The 19,083-nt window shown below is 44.0% G+C and overlaps 1 protein-coding gene across 3 annotated transcripts in view; it reads left to right on the top strand.

The window, feature by feature from the left end:
- Positions 1-19,083, top strand: part of LOC102219180 (spectrin beta chain, non-erythrocytic 1-like) — an 80,983-nt gene that overhangs the window by 47,546 nt on the left and 14,354 nt on the right. For all 3 annotated transcript variants that reach the window (XM_023327496.1, XM_023327497.1, XM_023327498.1), the window contains 25 exons: positions 688-875; positions 1,602-1,719; positions 1,811-1,969; positions 2,180-2,482; positions 7,457-7,610; positions 7,682-7,833; positions 7,911-8,129; positions 8,211-8,291; positions 8,787-8,993; positions 9,072-9,283; positions 9,372-9,509; positions 9,597-9,717; positions 9,797-10,012; positions 10,798-11,217; positions 11,725-11,927; positions 12,034-12,124; positions 12,210-12,356; positions 12,861-13,124; positions 13,901-14,125; positions 15,032-15,121; positions 15,368-15,646; positions 17,091-17,221; positions 17,287-17,491; positions 18,008-18,382; positions 18,553-18,639. In XM_023327496.1, coding sequence (XP_023183264.1) covers positions 688-875; positions 1,602-1,719; positions 1,811-1,969; positions 2,180-2,482; positions 7,457-7,610; positions 7,682-7,833; positions 7,911-8,129; positions 8,211-8,291; positions 8,787-8,993; positions 9,072-9,283; positions 9,372-9,509; positions 9,597-9,717; positions 9,797-10,012; positions 10,798-11,217; positions 11,725-11,927; positions 12,034-12,124; positions 12,210-12,356; positions 12,861-13,124; positions 13,901-14,125; positions 15,032-15,121; positions 15,368-15,646; positions 17,091-17,221; positions 17,287-17,491; positions 18,008-18,382; positions 18,553-18,639 — 4,785 coding nt within the window. The remainder of the gene's footprint in view (positions 1-687; positions 876-1,601; positions 1,720-1,810; positions 1,970-2,179; positions 2,483-7,456; positions 7,611-7,681; positions 7,834-7,910; positions 8,130-8,210; positions 8,292-8,786; positions 8,994-9,071; positions 9,284-9,371; positions 9,510-9,596; positions 9,718-9,796; positions 10,013-10,797; positions 11,218-11,724; positions 11,928-12,033; positions 12,125-12,209; positions 12,357-12,860; positions 13,125-13,900; positions 14,126-15,031; positions 15,122-15,367; positions 15,647-17,090; positions 17,222-17,286; positions 17,492-18,007; positions 18,383-18,552; positions 18,640-19,083) is intronic.

The following is a 19,083-nucleotide window of genomic DNA, read 5'->3' as shown; positions in this document are numbered from 1 at the left end:
GCTGGTTCTGACCCAGATTTATCCCAGCAGCCCCAGTCAGGCTTGGCGTCCTCTGATTGGTCAGATCCCAGCTCTGCAGCTGATTGGTCGAAGTCTGAAATCTGCTGCAGAAGAAGAAAACCTGAGGATGAACTTTAAAAAACGTCACAAAGTTCAGATTCAGCTGGTTTTTGTGTTGAATCTCCTTTTTACTGTAACATTTCAAATGAAGTCTCCAGACTTTATTCTGTGAATCTTTGTAACCTGAAACATAAAATCTGGCAGCTTCACCTTGATGTAAAGAAACTGGCAGCAATGTTTCAAAACTAACGTTTATTTCTAATTACTGTGAGCTTGAAGCAAACATAAAGAACCTTGATGACAAAAAGAGGATTTGAATTCATTTTTGAAAATGTAATTATTTTTTGCATAAATCTCCAACCTAAAGTAAAATCATATTTGTGCCATTTTTATGATTGAGGGCCAAACAGAATCACTTTGAGGGCCACAAACGGCCCCCGGGCCACACTTTGGACACCCCTGCTTTAGCTGCTGCCTGCAAATGATTTATTAAAGTTTAGCAAGTAAAGTTATTTTTAGTAGGAAAACATCCAGATTTTTGTTAAAGTAAAACAGAATCGTTGATTTTTGCTCTCTCTTCATCGCCTCTCGTTGACGGAGCGTTTTTCCCTTCGCCTCGCCTCGCAGGTTCTGGACAACGCCATCGAGACGGAGAAGATGATCGAGAAGTACGAGTCTCTGGCGTCGGACCTGCTGGAGTGGATCGAACAGACCATCATCATCCTCAACAACAGGAAGTTCGCCAACTCGCTGGTGGGCGTCCAGCAGCAGCTGCAGGCCTTCAACACGTACCGCACCGTGGAGAAACCGCCCAAGTCAGTGCAACCTGCCGCCGCCGCCGGCAGCAGCAGCTAACACCCAAACATACAGCAGCTTAACGGAAAATATCACAACACACATCAAACCATCTGATCCCACACATTTACTGCTGATGCTTTCCAATATGTTTATGTATTGATAAATATTAAAAATGTATTTCAATAAAAACCATAACGGGTGTTATATAATTTATGTGCTACAACATATATACATTTCCTTATGTTTTAAATATATTCTACCAAATATTGCTAATATATCTTTACATAATTAATACATTTTCCCAAATAAATCATATTATTTTGTTATATAAACATATTAAATATTCATGTGTAATATTCTGCAATGCAGGACAGTGGGAATCATTTGTTTATAATATGTTGTATAATTTATATACCATCAGTATAATATTCACTCTGTATTATCAGCCTGGCGGGTCACCAGACTTTAAAAGCACTCTGCCAGGCTAAGTGTTATTTGTTTATATACTTGTTGTTTTTAATAACTTTATAGTTGGTGTTTAGGATTTGTTAATAACAGATGTTTCAAACTTTCCTGTCAACTTTAAACATGTTTAACTCAGAATCAGGTCTGACGCAGCGCCGCTGTCGCTGAGCTCAGCTGGCTTCAGGGGAAACCTTTTGATTCCATGTTTTTACATTTTAATAAGTTATAAAACGAGATGCAGCTGTGGATCTTTAGTAAAACATGAAATGTGTGTTCAGGTTCACAGAGAAGGGGAACCTGGAGGTTCTGCTCTTCACCATCCAGAGTAAGATGAGAGCCAACAACCAGAAAGTTTTCACGCCACGCGAAGGAAAGCTCATCTCCGACATCAACAAGGTACCTGTAGCGTGACATCAGGGGGCGAACGGCGTTCCCGCTCCGACCCGGGGTCGCCATCCCTGCTCTGACCCGGGTGCCTTTGTTTCAGGCCTGGGAGCGTCTGGAGAAGGCGGAGCATGAGCGGGAGCTGGCCCTGAGGACGGAGCTGATCCGCCAGGAGAAGCTGGAGCAGCTGGCCCGCCGCTTCGACCGCAAGGCTGCCATGAGGGAGACGTGGCTGAGCGAGAACCAGAGGCTGGTCTCACAGGTACCACTCACCTGAACTCACCTGGAGTCACCTGGAGTCACCTGGACATGTCAACTCAGTTATTCATAATCCAGAATGATATGAGGACGTTTTACTTGTTAATTCAGATTTTTCTCCTTCATTTTTTGTTTTTCCTCTGATTCTTATCATCCCTCTGTTCTTTCTCTCCTTTCCTCCTTCATCTCCTCTTCCTGCTGTCTTCCTCTGCAGGATAACTTTGGATTCGACCTGCAGGCCGTGGAGGCGGCCACGAAGAAGCATGAAGCCATAGAGACGGACATCGCGGCGTACGAGGAGCGCGTTCAGGCGGTGGTTGCCGTGGCGAGGGAGCTGGAGGCGGAGAGTTACCATGACATCAAGCGCATCACGGCCAGGAAGGACAACGTGATCCGGCTGTGGGAGTACCTGCTGGAGCTGCTGAAGGCCCGGCGCCACAGGTTGGAGCTCAACCTGGGCCTGCAGAGGGTTTTCCAGGAAATGCTCTACATCATGGACTGGATGGACGAGATGAAGGTAACGTCATCATCCTCACCGCCGAGGCTCACGCCTCACCTTTAGCTTTGCGACGCCATCAAGCTGTTTGTTGTACAGCTGAAATACAGAAATGCAGCCAGACAAGAGAAAACTGACCTGCTGCTGCTGTTTAGACTGAAACTCCAGTAGAAAGATTATTTTCTTCTGACACAAAGTTTATTAGAAATAACTCAGATTTGTCTTTAATTATTTGGAGGATGAAGATCTGAGCAGTAAATGTTTCTCTGCGTTTATCTTATTTAAATAAGAATAAAAACTCATCACTTCTCTTCCTCACTTTTATCTTCATGTATCTTTATTAGTAATTATTAGAATTTCCTCTTTTACCGTTTTTGACTAAAATGTTCAGTTTGTTTCTCATTTAAAGATAAATATTAATTTATTTGCTTAAATTTTATAATTAAATACAAAATAATTTATTTATTTATTTATTTCGAACAGACTTTAAAACAATCAAAAAGAAAATAAAATAAAATGGAATGAAACAAACTTAAGAAATAAAATATGAAACAAATTATTATGCCCATGTGACATGCAAAATTTTCTGTTCGAAAAGGAGCAGGTAGAAGATACATCTTATAATGTCCTGCCCCTTTCCTACTTGTCAATGTATTTTCAATGAACTGTCATAACATCAAAAAGAGAAATTTTTCCATTTTTTCATCATTTATAACTATGCAAAATTATTTTAAGTACTATTTATATCATCAATTACATTATAGCCTATTGGATATTAAACATCTTATACAGCATATTTTGAAATGAGCTCTGCTTTAATCAGCTTTTTAAATTGGTTTACATTTGTAATTTGTTTTAACTCATCATTCAATCCATTCCAGACATTTACTCCACACACAGATAAACAAAAACTCTTCCTGGTTGTTCTAATATGTTGTTTTTTAAAATATCCTTCACCTCTTAGATAATAACCACCCTCTCTGTCAGCAAACATTTCCTGTATACTGTGTGGAAGTTTTTGATGTCTGACCTTAAACATGAATTGTGTAGTTTTAAATATTACCAGGTCCCAGAATTTCAGTATATTTGATTTAATAAATAACTGGTTTGTGTGTTCCCAGTATCCCACTTTATGTAATATTCGGATGGATTGTTTTTGTAAGAGGTATAATGGCTGTAAATTTGTTTTGTATGTATTCCCCCAGACTTCCACACAATATGTCAGATGTGGTGCAATGAGTGTGTTATATAGAATAAACAAAGCTTTATAGTCTAGTACGAAGTTAATTCTTCTTATAACAGCAACACTCTTGGCTATTTTAGATTTTACTTGTCCGATGTGTGGTTTCCAGCTGAATTTATTATCTAATGTGACACCCAAGAATTTTATTTCATGTACTTCTTCTAAATTAACACTGTCAATTGATATTTTAATTGGATTATTTTCCTGTTTTTTATTGTTTCCGAATATCATAAATTTGGTTTTATCTAAATTTACAAATAATTTATTGTTTTTGAGCCAATGCTGTAATTTTTCTATTTCTGTGTTGATCACTTTAGAGAGTTGTTGAATGTTTTCTCCGGTACAGAAGATACTTGTATCATCTGCAAATATAATGTATTTTATAAGATTTGATATTTTGACTATGTCATTTATATACAAAATGAACAATTTGGGTCCCAAAACTGATCCCTGCGGAACTCCACAAGTTATGTTGAGTACGTCTGATTTCTGACCATCTAATTCTACAAATTGTTTCCTTTCTCCAATGTAGCTCCTAATCCAGTTTAATGGCACCCCTCTAATGCCATACCTTTCCAGTTTTTTAATAACATGTCATGACTGATGGTATCAAAAGCTTTTTTGAGATCCAGAAATACACCAATTGCACATTTCTTTTTATCCATATTGTCTATAATTTCTTCTGTTAATGCCATCAGTGCCATCGAAGTTGATCTTTTTTCTCTAAAACCATACTGACAATCAGTCAGAATGTTTTGCTTTTCAATGAAATTATCTAACCTTTTACTAAAAACTTTTTCTAGTATTTTTGAAAATTGACAGAGAAGTGACACTGGTCTATAGTTGCTAATTATATTCTTATCTCCAGATTTAAATAGAGGAATAACCTTCGCTATTTTCATTGCATTTGGAAATGTTCCAGATATGAATGACAAGTTGCAGATGTAAGTTAGAGGATCTGCCACATCATCAATTATCTGTTTTATAAGTGACATGTTAATGTCCTTCCAGTCCATTGATTTTTTTTTGTTGCATTGATTAACTATTTCCTTAATTTCAATTTTGTCTACTGGTTTCAGGTACATAGATGATGTATTTTGTTTAATACATATTTCCGATGAATCCACATCCAGTGGGTTTGATTTATTTATTTGTTCTGCTAACGTAGGCCCTACATTTACAAAATATTCATTAAATCCATTTACTATCCCAACTTTTTCATTCAGGGTTTTATCATTATAAATAATATATTTAGGGTGAGTAGTATTAGAAGAATTTTTTCTTATCAAGCTATGTAAAGTTTTCCAAATTCCTTTAATGTTTAGTTTATTATTTTCTAATATTTTAGAATAATAATCTGTTTTGCATTTTCTCATAATAATAGTTAATTTATTTTTATAAGATTTATATTTTTGTTCTGCTTCAACCGTTTTATATTTTATAAATTGTTTATATAGATTATTCTTTTTCTTACATGCATTATGTATGCCTTTTGTAATCCAAGGCTTATGTTTGTTTTTTTGCCTGTAATTACAAGTTACAATTGGACAGTTTTTATCATAAAATGCTTTAAATATTTTGGTGAATATGTCAAAAGCCTTATCAATATTTCTTTCTTCATACAACACTTTCCAGTTCTGTGATTGTAAATCGTTTCTTAATGCTCTTATTGAGTCCTCTGATATTATTCTTTTGTAAGTGATGTTTGTGACCTTGTTTATTTTTCTGCAAACATCTTCAAGTATAACAAACACTGGTAGATGGTCACTGATATCATTTATAAGAAGTCCACTTCTCAATTTACTTTCCATATAATTAGTAAATATATTGTCAATCAGGGTTGAACTCTGTGTTGTTATTCTACTTGGTTTAGTAATTAGTGGATATAAACCTAAACTATGTATAGAATCAATAAAGTTAGATGTACTTTTAACCATATGTGGATTCAACATGTCAATATTAAAGTCTCCACAGATGAAAATTACCTTTTGATGCATCTTAGCAAACAATGTTTCCATGTAATTTGTAAAGATGTCAGTATCAGATGCCGGTGCTCTGTACACAGCTGACCATTATATTTTTCTGCTTCTCAAATTGGATTTCAATAGTAATGCATTCCATAACTTCATCAATTGACACTGACATTTTTTCTAGCATCTTATATTTTAGATCATTCTTAATGTACAAAGCAACACCTCCACCTTTTTTATTCTTTCTGTTAATGTAATTGAACTCATACCCCTCCAGTGGGAAATCTGCTCCCTTCTCAGAAGTGAGCCAGGTTTCTGTTATTGCTATGACGCTAAATGACCTTTTTAGTTGATGTAAATATTCTTTTATTTTGTCATAATTTGCATAAAGGCTACGGCTATTGAAGTGAATAATTGACATTTCTTGATCCGAATTATAGCATTGGCTATAGTTCTCATCAGTATAGTAATGGCAGTTGTCATTCAAATAATCAAGAAAATTGTTGTCGGGGTCAATATCTGTGTCTATGTTCATATGTATATTTTCTTATCATCACTGGTTTTCAGAAAGTTGATCATGGTTACCCGGTTATCCTGTTTCACTGATATTTATCCAACTCTTCAATTTTTCTGATGAACAGTATCTTGGCTTCTTCCGGTGAACCGTTCAATTTGATATAGACTCTGTTTTGTTCTTGTACATCTGCAATGTTTTTTTTCATGAAAACCCTAAAATCAAATTCTGTTTTTATATTTTTATTTAAAACTCCATTTTATTACAGAATAAATTATGATTAACATCAAACTTTCACATTCTCAGAAATTAACATTTTCTGTTGTTTTACAGCTGAAAGTTAAAAATCTGCAGACGGACGTAATGAGCTCAGGGGTTAAAGGTTAAAGGTTAAAGGTTAAATCAGACGATGTGATTGGCTCATCAGATCAGTTTCCTCTTCCTGCCTGTAAACAGGATAAATTTTATTCCAACCTGATTTCATCTTCTGATCCGTTTCTTTCACTAAACTAAAACCTGTTGCCAAGGCAACCGTTCAGTCTTGTTCAGTAAACCCACGCATCACTAAAACGTTTGCAGATCTTTGTTCGAACGAGCAGAATTATGAAGCTCCTGTTTTATACAGAAATTATCAGAAAAATATAATTTAACTATTGATCTAATTCATATTTACACCTCTGTAAATCAGAGTAAAGGTGATTAATGTGCCCAGTCCAAATAATAAAAGAGGAACCGTCTTACCTGCAGACATTCAGGAGTCATAATCACCTAGACCAGGTGTGTCAAACTTTTTTTATTAATTCTGATATAAACAACATTAATGATCTTAATACGGTTCAGAATGAAAATACAGAAAGTTTGGAAGATTAAACTATAATTTCTCAGTTTTATATTATAAATAACATTCTAAAGGTTCTGCAGGATTTTTTTATCATCTGTTTAAATCTTAAAACCATCAGATGGTTATTATGCTTTGCATAATTATTCCTTGAGAATATTTTACTTGTTGAGGTTTTCATCAGGTCAGAAGGATGAAGGATGCTGCTGTTGGTCAGCAGGTGGCGCTGCAGGTCCAGTTGGGAATCAGACTCTGTCCCAAACAACAGCAGCTTCACGATGCTGGAGACGAAAACAGAAACATTTCCAGAATATTTTCACTTTTTAAATACAGTTTCAGACGATTCAGCAGGAAAACGTTTTTGTTTCTGATCATCCTGAATGACCTCTCCTCTGGTTGACCGCCCTGTGTTGACCTTTGACCCCGGCAGATGCTGCTGCTGTCCCAGGACTATGGGAAGCACCTGCTGGGTGTGGAGGATCTGCTGCAGAAACACGCTCTGGTGGAGGCCGACATCTCCATCCAGGCCGACCGCGTCCGCAACGTCAACAGCAACGCCCAGAAGTTCGCCAGCGACACCGACGGTACGCTGCCTGTTCCCGCCGCTCCTCTTCCTCACCGTTCCTCTCCCTCACCGCTCCTCTTCCTCCCCCAGGCTACAAACCCTGCGACCCGCAGGTCATCCGGGACCGCGTGGCGCACATGGAGTTCTGCTACCAGGAGCTGAACCAGCTGGCGGCGGAGCGGCGCGCCCGCCTGGAGGAGTCCCGCCGCCTCTGGAAGTTCTTCTGGGAGATGGCCGAGGAGGTCCGGTGACCTTCGACCCCTCCGTCAGCCGTACAGCGGTGGCGGTTTCCATGGTAATCTGGCGTTCTGGTTTGCAGGAGGGCTGGATCCGGGAGAAGGAGCAGATCCTGTCCTTGGAGGATCATGGGAAGGATCTGACGGGGACGGTGCGGCTGCTGAGTCAGCACAAAGCCTTCGAGGACGAGATGAGCGGCCGCGCCGCCCACCTGCAGCAGACCATCAGGCAGGGCCAGCAGCTGGTGGACGACAACCACTTCGGAGCCGAGAAGATCAAGGAGCGCATCCAGGACATCCAGGTGGGCCGACACGGGGTCAGGGCGTCAGGAGGCTTTTATTCTGAAAGAACCAGCCTAACAGGGCACTTCCTGTCTCTGTAGGATCAGTGGGCGGCTCTGGAGCGTCTGTCTGCCGTACGGAAAACCCGCCTGCAGGAGGCCTGCAACCTGCACCAGTTCCAGGTGAGAAACTCCCACAGATCCCAGTTAGATCCCAGTTAGAGGTCAAGGAGCTACTTCCTGCTGCCCAGTCACCACTTCCTGCGTTTAGGCCTGAACAATATGGCTGAAAAATGTTCATATCAGTTGATATCAATAATTATTGATCAGTTTTTATTTTAAATATCTGAAACTGGTGAGGCGACATTTCCTGTTTCATCCAGTTTCACTTCAAACTGGTTTTTATTTTCAATCCGTTGTGAGACGAAACATGACACTGCGCAGGTTATTAAACAGGTTGTTGCTAGGTAACCATAAAATACTCTGCAGGGTGTTGCTAGGTAACCAAAGAGTGAGTTGAGGCCACCCAGCTAGCTTAGCCCGCTGAGCAGCTACAGTTTTTCCCAGAATGCTTTGCTGTTCTGGGTCAGAGTTCAGTGAAACGATTGAATCAGGTGTGTTATGTTGATCCAGTGTCCATAGAGGAGTTATTGCTCTGACCCGACCTTTGACCCTCAGGCTGACGCCGACGACATCGACACCTGGATGCTGGACGTCCTGCGCATCGTCTCCAGCGTGGACGTCGGCCATGACGAGTTCTCGGCCCAGGCTCTGGTGAAGAAGCACAAAGATGTGGCGGAGGAGATCAGCAGCTACCGGCCCGTCATCGAGGCGCTGCACGAGCAGGCGCAGACGCTGCCGCCGCAGGATGCCGGCTCCCAGGAGGTAACGCCGCCGCCGCCGCGCGGTCCTCGCCCACATCGGGCCAGGACACCCCGCCTCACCGCCGCCTACGCCCCGCAGGTCCGGGCCCGACTGGCCGGCATCGAGGAGCGGTACCAGGAGGTGGCGGAGCTGACCCGGCACAGGAAGCAGGCGCTGCAGGACGCGCTGGCGCTCTACAAGATGCTGAGCGAGGCCAGCGCCTGCGAACTGTGGGTCGACGAGAAGGAGCAGTGGCTCAACGGCATGGACATCCCTGACAAGCTGGAGGACCTGGAGGTGGTCCAGCACCGGTGAGACCCGGACTCGGCCGGACCGGAACCACGGGCCGGGAGCGGAACCGCCGGCGTTCCTCACGGCTCGCTGTCCGTCTCCCTGCAGGTTCGAGAGTCTGGAGCCGGAGATGAACAGCCAGGCGTCTCGCGTCGCCGTGGTGAACCAGGTGGCCCGGCAGCTGGTCCACAGCGGGCATCCCGGGGAGACCCAGATCCGGGCCCAGCAGGACCAGCTCAACACCAGGCGAGTGGGCCGGGTCAGAGTGAAACTGGGTCAGGCCAGGTCCAGGTGGAATGCCCTGGTTCTGATGGCGGTTCTGTCCGTGTTCAGGTGGAGCCAGTTCAGAGACCTGGTGGACCAGAAGAAGGAGAACCTGAACTCGGCGCTGGGCGTCCAGAACTACCACCTGGAGTGCAACGAGACCAAGTCCTGGATCAAGGAGAAGACCAAGGTACGGCCCGGCCCGGCCCGTCCCGGACTGGACCAACCGGGCCTCCGGCAGAACCTCAGCGGGCCTCTCTGTGTTGCAGGTGATTGAGTCGACCCAGGAGCTGGGCAACGACCTGGCCGGGGTCATGGCGCTGCAGAGGAAGCTGACCGGCATGGAGCGCGACCTGGCCGCCATCGAGGACAAGCTGACGGACCTGGACAAGGAGGCGGAGCGCCTGGCCAGCGAACACCCGGAGCAGGCCGGCGCCATCAGGGGCCGGCTGGCCGAGATCACCGCCGTCTGGGACGACATGAAGGTCAGAGGTCGTCTCTGCAAACGCTCTGCGTCATTTTCAATCGTCATTTTCAGGACGATTTGAAATGTAATTAAATGTTTCCATAAACTGGTTCTGCTGCGATGGAAGGATAATTCACCGTTACAGTAAATACCTAAAACCCTGGTTTTATCCAAACGTCCATCACAATGGACAACTTTTATTTGACAGTAATCTGACAGTTAGACGGTTAGAAAGACATGAGGCAAAGGAACCGAAGACGGATTCAAACGGCCTGCAGCCTCTGAACGCTAACAGCTGAGCTCCCAGTCTGACTGCACAATGTCATGTTAGGGTCGTTGTAGATAAGAAGGAAAAAGAGTCAATTTTCCCAAACCTCTGAATTTTTTAGATTAATCAAGAATTTTCAAGAAAAAAACAGTTTGAACAGTTGAAAATTTGCCAGAAAAAACCTGAAATTTTGAGATTAATCTCAGTTTCAGCAAAACAAAATGTTTGACCTTTAAAGTCAGAAGAAGTTTTTTTGGTGGATATTTACTCCTCCTCCTATCATGGCTCTGATCTGTCAGGAAACCCTGTCACCTCATCGTTCCACTCTGCTTTGTGACATCGTTGACCGCGGTACCAGTCTGTGTACTGCGGCACTGCAACGAGTTACTTTGAGCCAACTAACCGTCCGTGATAGAGAGACCTTTAGGTCAAAATATGTGATGTTATTAATCAGCGATCTGTGATATTAGCGTGTTAAGCGTTGCGGATGAATCTGTGTGTTTAACGTTGACCCGTCTGTCCCGGTCCGCCTCTAGGGGACGCTGAAGAACCGCGAGGAGTCTCTGGGCGAGGCCAGCAAGCTGCAGCAGTTCCTGCGGGAGCTGGATGACTTCCAGTCGTGGCTGTCCCGCACTCAGACGGCCATCGCCTCGGAGGACAAGCCCAACGCGCTGGCCGAGGCCGAGAAGCTGCTGGCCCAGCACGAGAACATCAAGAACGAGATCCGCAATTATGAGGAGGACTACCAGAAGATGAGGGACATGGGGGACATGGTGACGCAGGGCCAGACGGACGCCCAGTACATGTTCCTGCGGCAGCGGCTGCAGGCGCTCGACACCGGCTGGAACGAGCTGCACAAGATGTGGGAGAACCGGCAGAGCCTGCTGTCCCAGTCCCACGCCTACCAGCTGTTCCTGAGGGACACCAAGCAGGCTGAGGCCTTCCTCAACAACCAGGTAACCACCGCCGATGATGACGATGATGATGTCACACCTGCTACTCCGCCCCGGTAACCAACGCTGATGATGTCACACAACACCCAACCCTTACCTGGTAAAAAACACCTGTTGGACCAAGTCCATTCAACCTCTGGTTATCAGCCACTTTGATAAAACAAGTTCAGGTTCATTAAGAGGAAGGTGCTGCCCCCTGCTGGTGGATGACCTCTGGGTCAGTAACATGTTCATTCAAGGAAAACAGAAAATTATACTCAATGTTCAGGATTAAAAATGTCTCAGAGGTTAGTCTGTCGCAATCAGGAATGAATAAAAAAATACAAAACTGTTTTTAGTTTGTTAAAAAGAACTAGCATTTTAGGAAGAACATAGTAGCACTAGAACCTCTGAGCCGTCAGATGTTGGTCAACCGCCATGAAAATACAAGAGAAGAAGAAGCAGAGTAGTCTAGTGTTAATAATAATATTAATATTAACTGGTCTGAGTTCTGCTGTGTGTTCGGCTCAGGAGTACGTCCTGGCCCACACCGAGATGCCCGCCACCCTGGAGGCCGCCGAGGCCGCCATCAAGAAGCAGGAGGACTTCATGACCACCATGGACGCCAGCGAGGAAAAGATCAGCGGCGTGGTCGACACCGGGCGCCGCCTGGTCGCCGACGGCAACATTAACGGCGAGCGCATCCAGGAGAAGGTGGACTCCATCGACCAGAGGTAGCACAGATCCTGCCTGCTCTTCAGATGAAACGTGTTGATTAATCTGTGGGCAGGTTGGGACGTCTGCCATGAAGCTTGACTCAGTTCTGATGTTTCGTCTCAGACACAAGAAGAACCGGCAGGCGGCGAAGGATCTGCTGAGCAGGCTGAAGGACAACAGGGACCTGCAGAAGTTCCTGCAGGACTGCCAAGAGGTCAGGCCCGGCGGTGAAAGGTCACAGACGGTTTGCAGACGGGCGGGTTGTCTGGTTTGGACGCTCAGTGTGTCTCTGTCCCCAGCTGTCCCTGTGGATCAACGAGAAGATGCTGACGGCTCAGGACATGACGTACGACGAGGCCAGGAACCTGCACAGCAAGTGGCTGAAGCACCAGGCCTTCATGGCCGAGCTGCAGTCCAACAAGGAGTGGCTGGACAAGATCGAAAAGGTCAGGAGGGAAACGCTCAGCGTGGCTTAAATCAAGCTTTCAGCAAGAAAATCACAGAACATGGTTTAGATCACGCTCAGCTAGCTTTAGGAAACAGCTCTCACGGAAATTAATCATTTAAATCTTTCTTTATTCCAGTGAGAAAACATGTTTTAATAAAAGTATTGAGTATAAACATAATCCTTAAAGTTCCTCCATACAAAGATAATGTTTTATAAGCTACACTGCAAAGATCTGCTTCTAGCTTAGCTTGATGTCAATTAGCTTATTATTTTCTATCCTTACCTACGCTAACCCTAACTGAACACTAAGCTAGCTTATCTTGTCTAACTTAAGCTAATGCTAACTTTAAGCTAGTTTATCTTAAAGCTCAGCTAATGCTAATGTTAGGCTAGCTTATGTTAAAGTTCAGCTAATGGTAACTATAAACTAGCTTATCTTAAAGCTCAGCTAATGATAACTTTAGGCTAGCTTATCTTGCTCTGTGTGGTGGTTGTGCTGCAGGACGGCCAGGCGCTGATGGCAGAGAAGCCAGAGACGGAGGCCATGGTGAAGGAGAAGCTGGCGTCCCTGAAGGTCATGTGGGACGACCTTGAGTCGACCACCCAGACCAAGGCCAAGTGTCTGTTTGACGCCAACAAGGCCGAGCTTTTCACCCAGAGCTGCGCCGACCTGGACAAGTGGCTGACCGGCCTGGACAGCCAGCTGCAGTCCGACGACTTTGGCAAAGACCTGACCTCCGTCAACATCATGCTGAAGAAGCAGCAGGTAAACCAGTCAGACCAGTTAAACCAGTACAGCAGAGATTTAGAGGCTTTCTTTGATGCTGACGATAGATCGTGACTCTTTAGACCTCCATCATCTGTTCTTTGATCAGATATCAGATCAGATAATCAATAAACTGACATTGTTGTGATTGGAAGGTTTAGGCTTCAGCCATTTTGATTTATGCCAAACCCAGAGGACCTGATGACGGATCAATGGAAATGTGATCAGAGGAGCTTTTAACTCTACAGACACAATCAATAAATTATAATATTATTGAAAAGTTAATTATCTAAGTGATATTTATAGATTAATAACACAGATTGGGCTCAGACTCACGACAGAAAGTTTGGATCCCAGTAATAAACCATGATGTTGTTCATAAAGCATAGAGTTATGCTGAATAGATTGGCACATGGTCACTGATAACAGATCTAGAACGTTTTCAGTATCTACATCAATACGTCTTTAATATTCATCATGTTTCTTCATGTTAAATTTCCCCAGTAGATCATAAAACTTTAGTAAACGATTTATGCATTTTAGACGCTGATCAGATCGTTTATCAATAGATCTATCAATCATTAGTTCTGCTGCTCCTTTAAATTGGTGAGCAGAACCTGCGGTTACATAATTCACACTCCTCTCTTCCTCACGTATCGTCTGGTTGGACTGAGGATCTGATGGAGGACGACTCTGGACGCTGAGCAGAGAGTTTAACGCCGTTGGTCCTAAAACAGAGCAGCTGATGGAGCCTCCCTGTGCTCCTCCTCCTGCAGATGCTGGAGAGCCAGGTGGAGGTGCGTCAGAAGGAGGTGGAGGAGCTGCAGAAGCAGTCGCAGGCGCTGAGCCAGGAGGGGAAAGGTTCTGACGAGGTGGACGGGAAGCGGATCACCGTGGAGAACAAGTTCCAGACGCTGCTGGCGCCGCTCAAGATGAGGCGCGACAACCTGATGGCGTCTCGCGAGATCCACCAGTTCAACCGAGACGTGGAGGACGAGATCGTGAGTCCACAGTTCCTGTTCTGGTTCTGGTTCTGGTTCTGTTCATTTCCCGGTTCACTTTATCAACATGAAACCAGGAACAAACATAAAAGCTGCAACTACTTCTGTTTTCATAGAAGAAGAACCGAGTTTACAGTAAAGTTCGATATCAGAGTTTCACTTTAGAGAGAACCGCTGCTGTCAGTCTGGACCCCATGGTTCTGACGGTTCTGGTGGTTCTGGTTTCATTAAACCGTCAGATTATACCCAGCAGAACCTTTTGCAGTTATTTATTGTATTTCTGCAGCCGATTTGTAAAGCAGGTCACAGTAAAGTTTCTGTTTAAGGTTCTGCTTCATGTCTTCAACATCAAACAGCAATAAAATCTATTTTTAACAAAGTTATTAAATTTATAAATCATCAGGCTGGAGGATCGTCTGACATGCAGCTGATCATATTTTCTTCTTCTCCAGATTGTTTCCAGCTTTCAGCTTGTCGTTTTATTAATCTATTCAATCTATAAATAATAATCAGCTCTGGTATTAAATGATGTGAAGCAGTTTGTTCTGTAAGTTATGTTTAAAATACATAACTTTATTTTACCATTAATATTGCACATTTATAAACAAAGATTTATAATTTGAGAGGATCTGAGATTTTTTTAATAATAAAAAAAAGTCAGAACTTTTAATAAGTTTTATTTCTAGTGGATCAAAGAGTCGATTTACTTTAACCTTTAAGAAAATATGATTCTATCAAATGAGGTGAATGGATTCAGTGCAGTGCTGTATCATCATGGTGATTATATCTGTTTTTATTTAATTCTCTGTATAAATGCTCATTGTTTTGTGTTTACTGGCGGCTGATTGGTTCTTAGTTTCTATGGAAACCAGATTGGATGTTTCTGACCTCCTGCTCTGTGTGCAGCTGTGGGTGGAGGAGCGGCTGCCTCTGGCCACGTCCACCGACCACGGACACAACCTGCAGACGGTGCAGCTGCTCATCAAGAAGAACCAGGTAACCTTTGACCTCTCACCAGGAAACATTTAATAATAACCTGAACATATGAAACACGACTGCTGTAGCACATCTACAGAGTTTAACAGGAAACTACAGGAAACATGATGCAGTGAGCTGAACCCATACTGACCCAGAGTGTGTGTCCTGTCTCTGTGTGTGTGTGTGTGTGTGTGTGTGTGTGTGTGTGTGTGTGTGTGTGGGTGTGTGTGTGTGTGTGTGTGTGTGTGTCCTGCCTCCCTGCAGACGCTGCAGAAGGAGATCCAGGGCCACCAGCCTCGTTTTGACGACATCTTTGAGCGAAGCCAGCAGGTCCTGCGGGCCGGCAGCCCCACGGCCGAGCCGATCCGGCAGAGGCTCACCGAGCTGCAGGCGCTGTGGGAGCGGATCCGGAAGGAGACGGAGAACCGGCATTCCCGCCTCAGCGAGGCCCACGAGGCCCAGCAGTACTACTTTGATGCTGCGGAGGCCGAGGCCTGGATGAGCGAACAGGAGCTGTACATGATGTCTGAGGAGAAGGCCAAGGTGGGCGGAGCCAGAAAACACATCCTGGTACCAGACATAGATCTATAGAGCTATATATATAGAGCTAATGACTCACTGACAGATATAGATCTATATATATAGAGCTAATGACTCACTGACAGATATAGATCTATATATATAGAGCTATTGACTCACTGACAGATATAGATCTATGGAGCTATATCTATAGAGCTAATGATTTACTGTTACACAGATATATTTCTATAGAGCTATAGCTATAGAGCTAATGACTCACTGACAGATATAGATCTATGGAGCTATATCTATAGAGCTAATGATTTACTGTTACACAGATATAGATCTATAGAGCTATAGCTATAGAGCTAATGACTCACTGACAGATATAGATCTATGGAGCTATATCTATAGAGCTAATGATTTACTGTTACACAGATATAGATCTATAGAGCTATAGCTATAGAGCTATTGACTCACTGACAGATATAGATCTATGGAGCTATATCTATAGAGCTAATGATTTACTGTTACACAGATATAGATCTATAGAGCTATAGCTATAGAGCTAATGACTCACTGACAGATATAGATCTATAGAGCTAATGACTCACTGACAGATATAGATCTATAGAGCTAATGACTCACTGACAGATATAGATCTATAGAGCTAATGATTCAGACAGATATAGATCTATGGAGCTATATCTATAGAGCTAATGATTTACTGTTACACAGATATAGATCTATAGAGCTATAGCTATAGAGCTAATGACTCACTGACAGATATAGATCTATATATATAGAGCTAATGACTCACTGACAGATATAGATCTATGGAGCTATATCTATAGAGCTAATGATTTACTGTTACACAGATATAGATCTATAGAGCTATAGCTATAGAGCTAATGACTCACTGACAGATATAGATCTATAGAGCTATAGCTATAGAGCTAATGACTCACTGACAGATATAGATCTATATATATAGAGCTAATGACTCACTGACAGATATAGATCTATATATATAGAGCTAATGACTCACTGACAGATATAGATCTATGGAGATATATCTATAGAGCTAATGATTTACTGTTATACAGATATAGATCTATTTATCTATCTAGATAGGTAGCTGTAGATCTATTTATTTCTAGATGATTTATTTTCCTCCAGATCCTTTTTTCTCTTTATTTTTCATCCTTTTCTTGAATCTTTTTAACATTTTTTCTTTATTTTTTCCGTTTCTCCAGATTTTGTTTCTTCTTTGTTTGCTTTTAAATTTTCGGTAAATTTCCCGTCTTTCTCTTTTCCTTTCACTTCCTTGTTCTGGTTTCGGTTCCTCCTGGGCGTCGCTGAGTTCTGGCGGCTCGGTTCAGCAGAGAGGACTCGGTCTGACCTCTGACCGGGTTCAGCATGCTGTCTGACCTCTGATCAGCCCCTCTGACCTCTGACCCCTGTCCAGGATGAGCAGAGCTCGGTGGCCATGCTGAAAAAGCATCAGATCCTGGAGCAGGCGGTGGAGGATTACGCCGACGCCGTCCATCAGCTGTCCAGCACCAGCCGGGGTCTGGTGGCCGCAGGACACCCCGACAGGTGAGGCCGCTCGTTAGCCCCGCCCCCTGCAGAGCGAACCCTGACCCCGTGTCGTCCCTCCGCAGCGAGCGCATCGGCATGCGGCAGTCGCAGGTGGACAAGCTGTACGCGGGGCTGAAGGACCTGGCGGAGGAGCGGCGCGGGAAGCTGGACGAACGTTTCCGCCTGTTCCAGCTGAACCGGGAGGTGGACGACCTGGAGCAGTGGATCGCCGAGAGGGAGGTGGTGGCCGGGTCGCACGAGCTGGGCCAGGACTACGAGCACGTCACGGTGAGAGACCAGCTCTGCTGACAAATGAAACCTAAACTGCTGCAGTCTGAGGTTTCCTTCTGATAAACTTAATATTTTACTGTTTTAAAAGTTCATTTAATCGTCTGTACAACTGAAAATGATTCATTTATCACAAAAATATTGAAATAGAAACAGAAACCAGAAGATTTTCCTCCATTTTAGCTAGAATAAGATATTTTGAAAGTTTTTTAACATTTCTTGAGCTTTGTTAACTATTGAATGTTAAACTGTTTTCATGAGTTTTTATTGGTTTTTCTTTCATTTATGAAAAGTCTGTGAATGTGAGCAACATTTAAACAACCACCAGGAGCAAAACTATCAAGATGTTTAAATCATTTTCTCTGAAACTTTTTTAACTTTCATTGTTAGAATCAAAGCAAAACAAATTTAACAGCATTTCTTTAGTGTTTTAAACTAAACATTTTAATGTGGAAACATGAGTATTAATGTGGAATATGATCTACTGCTTCATCCTGTTGACCTCTGACCTTTCAGATGCTGCAGGAGCGTTTCCGAGAGTTCGCCCGCGACACGGGGAACATCGGTCAGGAGCGCGTCGACGGCGTCAACAAGCTGGCGGACGAGCTGATCAACGCGGGCCACGGCGACGCGGCCACCATCGCCGAGTGGAAGGACGGGCTGAACGAGGCCTGGGCCGACCTGCTGGAGCTCATCGACACGCGCACGCAGATCCTGGCCGCCTCCTACGAGCTGCACAAGTTCTACCACGACGCCAAGGAGATCCTGCACCGCATCCTGGACAAACACAAGAAGCTGCCGGAGGAGCTGGGCCGCGACCAGAACACCGTGGAGACGCTGCAGAGGATGCACACCACCTTCGAGCACGACATCCAGGCACTGGGCACGCAGGTACGCTGGAGCCAGGGAGCCTGGCAGCTAGGGAGCATGGCGTCCAGAGAACCTGGCGCCCGGAGGACCTGGCGTCCAGAGAACCTGGCGTCTAGAGAACCCTCACCCAACCTGTTAGTAAAGTAGAAACATGAAGGAGTTCGTTGAGCTCAGACCGGTTTGTCCTGCAGGTCCGGCAGCTGCAGGAAGACGCCGTCCGTCTGCAGTCGGCGTACGCCGGAGACAAAGCCGACGACATCCAGAAGAGAGAAGGAGAGGTGAGACGCCAGCACTCATTAGACACCTCATTAGACCAGAGAGTCTGAGATGTCTTAAAGAGACAGCGCCGCTGCTGCTCTCAGCGCAACGCATGCTGCACGGCTGCTGCTCTCACATCACATCAGCCCTCTGCTCCTCCACAGGCCTGAAAAAGCCTCAGTAGCACAGATTACTTTAACTGTACCAGAGCCAGGGTTTAAAGGGCCGGTGTCGTGTTTTCCAGGTATAGAGGGACAATCTAGTAACTGTTACCTTCAGTTGTTGTAATATTAAATATAACTTAAAATAAATGTAACTTCCTGATTTATCTCCTTGAAATTGGGCCTCTGTCTCTTTAAGAAGCTCCTGCTCTCTCTGAAGCTCTGCCCCCAGGAAGTCGTCCAACATGGCTCCTCTATTAACCCTTTAATGTTTTTACCAGTGTTGCTCTGAGCAGCAGCTCC

Source organism: Xiphophorus maculatus, chromosome 22 (genome assembly GCF_002775205.1).
Source record: "Xiphophorus maculatus strain JP 163 A chromosome 22, X_maculatus-5.0-male, whole genome shotgun sequence".
Classification (NCBI taxonomy): domain Eukaryota; kingdom Metazoa; phylum Chordata; class Actinopteri; order Cyprinodontiformes; family Poeciliidae; genus Xiphophorus; species Xiphophorus maculatus.
Note: the sequence above shows the minus strand (reverse complement) of the source record. Positions and strands in the feature narration are given on the sequence as shown.